The sequence below is a fragment of the Rhinopithecus bieti genome, unplaced genomic scaffold, assembly GCF_001698545.2.
Source record: "Rhinopithecus bieti isolate Rb0 unplaced genomic scaffold, ASM169854v2 scaffold_15006, whole genome shotgun sequence".
In the NCBI taxonomy this organism is placed as follows: Eukaryota; Metazoa; Chordata; class Mammalia; order Primates; family Cercopithecidae; genus Rhinopithecus; species Rhinopithecus bieti.
The window spans coordinates 86911-92096 of NW_016808074.1; the positions used below are offsets into that span (position 1 = coordinate 86911).

The window sequence follows — 5186 nt, forward strand, 5'->3', positions numbered from 1 at the left end:
AAAAAGAGTGAGAATCTGTCTCAGAAAAAAAAGAAGGATGTGTATTTAGAGAGGGGAGTGTGTCTAATGGACCCAGGCAACTGCATTGGGCTTTATGTGAGCTTGGATATACCAGAGGCATTGGCTGTCAGGAGGGGGTGGACCCTTTTATGTTAAGAGCACAGCATAGCCAGGTGCCGTGGCGCACGCCTATAATCCCAGCACTTTGGGAGGCCGAAGCGGTGGATCATGAGGTCAGAAGTTCAAGACCAGCCTGGCCAAGATGGTGAAATCCTGTCTCTACTAAAAATACAAAAATGAGCCAGAAGTGGTGGTGGGTGCCTGTAATCCCAGCTACTCGGGAGACTGAGGCAGAGAATTACTTGAACCCAGGAGGCAGAGGTTGCAGTGAGCCGAGGTCATGCCACTGCACTCCAGCCTGGGTGACAGAGCAAGACTCCGTCTCAAAAAAAAAAAAGTGCAGCATAGATCCCTATTATCCCCCTACTTATTAATTGCTGATGGCTATACTGAGTGACCCGTGGGCTCACAAAGAGACAAAGGCACCAGTGGACTAGTCTCTCCTCTGTGCTGAGGATCTTGGGAGGAGGATGGGCAAGGGGGTGGGGATGTGGGAGAGGTGGATTGTGGTACCTCAGCATAGGAACTGTTTGTGGTTTCACCTGTTACTATCATAGCAGGGCACTGTGGCATTTGAAGACGTGGCTGTGAACTTTTCCCAGGAAGAATGGAGTCTCCTTAGTGAGGTTCAGAGATGCCTTTACCATGATGTGATGCTGGAGAACTGGGTACTTATATCCTCCCTGGGTAAGTTCCTCACACCCTCCCCTATTTCTTGAATAAGTCTCTGCCCTTCCCATTTTTTCCCATTGGCAAGACTGTTTTTATCATGTTGGGACCCTGGGCACAGCTTCCTTCTCTACTTCTCTGGGTAGGTTTTGTGGTTTGTAGGTCTGAGGTTTGTGTACTACCTTCTCTCCTTGAGCAGTCCCAATACCTGCTTTGCTGCAGACTCTCAGGGAAGGAGTCAGAGTCAGGTGTCTTGTAATCAATCTAATGCATTTCACCTTGCTTGTCCCCTCGCTGTTTGACTTGGTCCAGATCTGAGACTCCTGTGTGTCCAGGTTCTACTTCCTTCCTTTGGCTGACATTACTTGATGCCTGCCTGTGGCAGGAATTGCCATCACTCATATTGTCACTGCCTACATAGACCAAAGGCAAGACCCTCCTTAGAAATTCTGTTTTCAGTAATTAATTTCCTTTCCTGTGTGTTGTCATGTTTTGAGCCACTGTTGCTGAAAAGTACCCAGCACATATTGGCAAGAGGAAGAGGATAGGGAGTCCAGTGATGTGGCCTTTGTGACCAGCCAGCATTTCAGTTTAATCAGGTGCAAATGGCCTTCCTGGCTTATCAGTATTTGCTGCCACAGAGGCTAGTTGCCCCAGTTCTGCCCTATCTTTGCCTTAGTACTTACTTCATCCAGGTTCCATGTACTTAATCGTCTTGGTGGTGGGATGGAGAGTCCTCAGTGCTCCAGAAGAGGCAACTGAATCCATACTCAGCCTGATGTGCTGAGAGGGAACCTGTCGCTGAGGAGTGGCACCTGGTGGGAGGGCATGAGTTTGAGATTTTATTCAAATCATATCAGAAAGCTATTCTATTTGACTAGTATTTTTGTGGCCAGTAGGCACTTACTATTTCTGTCTTCTCCATTCTTGAGAGCCTTGAATTTGTCAGTTGTACACCTTGTCACTTGTACTCTGATATCCATCCCCCAACGAATCTTCAAGTCTCTGGACTCCACATCTCAACCGTTTATTTTCTCATGTTTCCTTCCAGAGTGCTGTCCGATACTGGCATACACATTGTGTATTAGCAAGTGTATACAAATTGTTAAACTGTTCTGAGCAAGAGCTGTTGTAATCATTTTCTTAGGCCTGGACATAGCCTTCTGTGTAGCATTAACATGTCATCAGATAATTTCCTGCAGACAAGTGGTTTGCAAAGGAAAGAGTTATACACCAGGCACATTGGCTTACACCTGTAATCCTAGCACTTTGGGAGGCCAATGTGGACGGATTTCTTGAACCCGGGAGTTTGAGACCAGCCTGGGCAACAAGGCGAAACCACACCTCTATAAAAAGTAGCTGGGCATATTGGCATGTGCCTGTGGTCCCAGCTACTGTGGAGGCTGAGGTGGGAGGATCACTTGAGCCCAGGAGACAGAGATTATCCCATTGCACTCCATGCTGGATCACAGAGTGAGACCCTGTCTCTCAAGAAGAGAGAGAGAGAAAAAAAAAAAAAAAAAGAATTGTAGACCCTGGCTCAGTTCTCTGTGTTCATGTATGCTTATGCCCTTCATATCATGATGCCTACATTCTGTGACCTTTATAGCCCGTTAATGATAGCCTCATCTTCCACATGAAGCCAACATTCATTCTGTTCCTGCAAATATTTCTATGGAGTAATTCCTCGGTTTGTCAGACATGCTTGTGGGTGGGCTGTGCCTTCCCACCAGAGTTAACTTGAACTCATCAGCATTTTCTTGCTTTCAGGTTATTGGTGTGGATCAGAAGATGAGGAGGCACCTTCTAAGCAGAGCATTTCTATACAAAGAGTGTCTCAGGTCAACACTCCTAGGGTAGGTGTGTCTCCCAAGAAGGCCCACTCTTGTGAAATGTGTGGTGCAATCTTGAGAGACATTTTGCACTTGGCAGATCATCAGGGGACACATCACAAGCAGAAACTGCACAGGTGTGAGGCATGGGGAAATAAATTGTATGATAGTTCAAACCATCAGCACCAGAATCAGTACCTTGGAGAGAAACCCTGTAGAAGCAGTGTTGAAGAAGCGTTGTTTGTGAAGAGGTGTAAGTTCCATGTGTCAGAGGAGTCATCTGTCTTCATTCAGAGTGGGAAGGACTTTTTGCCCAGCTCAGGATTACTGCAGCAGGAGGCCACTCACACTGGGGAGAAGTCAAACAGCAAACCTGAGTGTGAGTCTCCCTTTCAGGGGGAAAATACTCATTACAGCTGTGGAGAATGCATGAAACATTCTGGCACCAAACACATACTTGTTCAACAGCAGAGAGTTCTCCCTAGAGAAGAATGTTATTGCTGCGAATGTGGGAAATCCTTTATCAAATATGATGGCTTCAGTAATCATCAGAGAGTTCACACTGGGAAAAGACCTTATGAATGTGGAGAATGTGGGAAATCTTTTAGTCATAAGGGCAGCCTTGTTCAGCATCAGCGAGTTCATGCTGGAGAAAGACCTTATGAGTGTGGAGAATGTGGGAAATCTTTTAGTCAAAATGGTACCCTCATTAAACATCAACGAGTTCACACTGGAGAAAGACCTTATGAGTGTGAAGAATGTGGGAAATGTTTTACTCAGAAGGGCAATCTGATTCAACATCAACGAGGTCACACTAGTGAAAGACCTTATGAGTGTGAAGAATGTGGAAAATGTTTTAATCAAAAGGGCACCCTCACTGAACATCATCGAGTTCACACTAGAGAAAGACCTTATGAGTGTGGAGAATGTGGGAAATCTTTTAGTCGAAAGGGACACCTTAGGAACCATCAGCGAGGTCACACTGGAGAAAGACCTTATGAGTGTGGAGAATGTGGGAAATCTTTTAGTCGAAAGGGCAACCTCATTCAGCATCAGCGAAGCCACACTGGAGAAAGGCCTTACGAGTGTAGGGAGTGTAGGAAATTATTTAGGGGCAAGTCCCACCTCACTGAACACCAGAGAGTTCACACTGGAGAAAGGCCATATGAATGTAATGAATGTGGGAAATCATTTCTAGACAGCTCTGGGTTTCGTGTTCATCAGAGAGTTCACACTGGAGAAAAACCATTTGAGTGCAGTGAATGTGGGAAATCATTTCCTCAAAGCTGTTCCCTCCTTCGACATCGGAGAGTTCATACTGGAGAAAGGCCTTATGAGTGTGGAGAATGTGGAAAGTCATTTCATCAGAGCTCTTCCCTCCTTCGACATCAGAAAATTCATACTGCAGAAAGACCTTATGAGTGCAGAGAATGTGGGAAATTCTTCTTCAGTCTCCTTGAACACAGGAGAGTTCACACTGGAGAAAGGCCTTATGAATGCAGTGAATGTGGAAAAACATTTACTCGAAGATCTGCGCATTTTAAACATCAGAGACTTCATACTCGAGGAAAGCCTTATGAGTGCAGTGAATGTGGGAAATCCTTTGCTGAAACGTTCAGTCTTACTGAACACAGGAGAGTTCACACTGGAGAAAGGCCTTATGAGTGCAGTGAATGTGGAAAATCATTTCATCGAAGCTCTTCTCTCCTTCGACATCAGAGAGTTCACACAGAAAAAAGTCCTTACAAGTGAAAGAAATTTGGGAAATTCTTTAGCTAAATCTCTGTGCATGCTCTTGATCAGAGGGTTCTTACTGGATCAGGACCTTATGAGTGTGACAAACGGGATATTTTTTATGCAGAAGTCTTGCTTTATTACATACAGAAGAGCTTCCACTGCAGAAGTGCCTCTTGAGTGCGACGAATGTGAGAAAGCCTTCCACCTTCTCTCATCGGATAACAGATTGTTCTCTTAAGGAAACACTGTACACGTACAGGAAACATTACTTCTTGTAAAACATAACACTGGAGGAGATGCCTTATGAGGGAGCCATCTGCCTATATTGAATGACATACATACAGCATCTGCATAAACTCGATTATGTTAGAGCTGCATGGCATTTTTCACCCTGCCGTGTTCCCTTGCCAGACTTATGTGACTGCCAGTTATCTGGCAGCCATTCTCTGTCGGCCACGAGGCAGGTGTTCACCGTGCATCTTCCACTCACCCCATGATGTTCCGGAAGTAAACTTTGGTTGTCTTTCATTGGCCAGAGGAATTGGTGAGTAGTCTTGGCTGTCATTCCTTTCTCATTTATTTCTGATGAGTGAGACCATGGATCTATCTCAGTACTGGACCAGAGGAGTCTTCTGTCAGCTTGAAAAGATGGACTACCTTTTTCAGGGACCTTTTGGGTCTCGTGTGATTCTTTAAGTGGAATTTTTCAGCCTCTTAAGTTCCAACCAAAGAACATTCTGCCTCCCATTGCTCTGATTTGCGCAATGACTAAGGCCTTATTGTTTAAGCTTCCTTCAATCTTGAGAGTTGTATTTACTCTTTGGGGTG

The 5186-nt window shown here is 45.2% G+C and overlaps 1 protein-coding gene across 2 annotated transcripts in view; it reads left to right on the plus strand.

Annotated features, from left to right (window-relative positions):
* LOC108537731 (zinc finger protein 418) overlaps nucleotides 1-4897 on the plus strand; it is an 8671-nt gene extending 3774 nt beyond the window's left edge. Inside the window, exons 2-3 of one of the 2 annotated variants that reach the window (XM_017885392.1) lie at nucleotides 678-807; nucleotides 2560-4897. In XM_017885392.1, coding sequence (XP_017740881.1) covers nucleotides 678-807; nucleotides 2560-4373 — 1944 coding nt within the window. In that variant the 3' untranslated portion in view covers nucleotides 4374-4897. The remainder of the gene's footprint in view (nucleotides 1-677; nucleotides 808-2559) is intronic. The other variant, XM_017885393.1, reaches the window with a different exon arrangement.
* The last annotated feature ends 289 nt before the right edge of the window (nucleotides 4898-5186 follow it).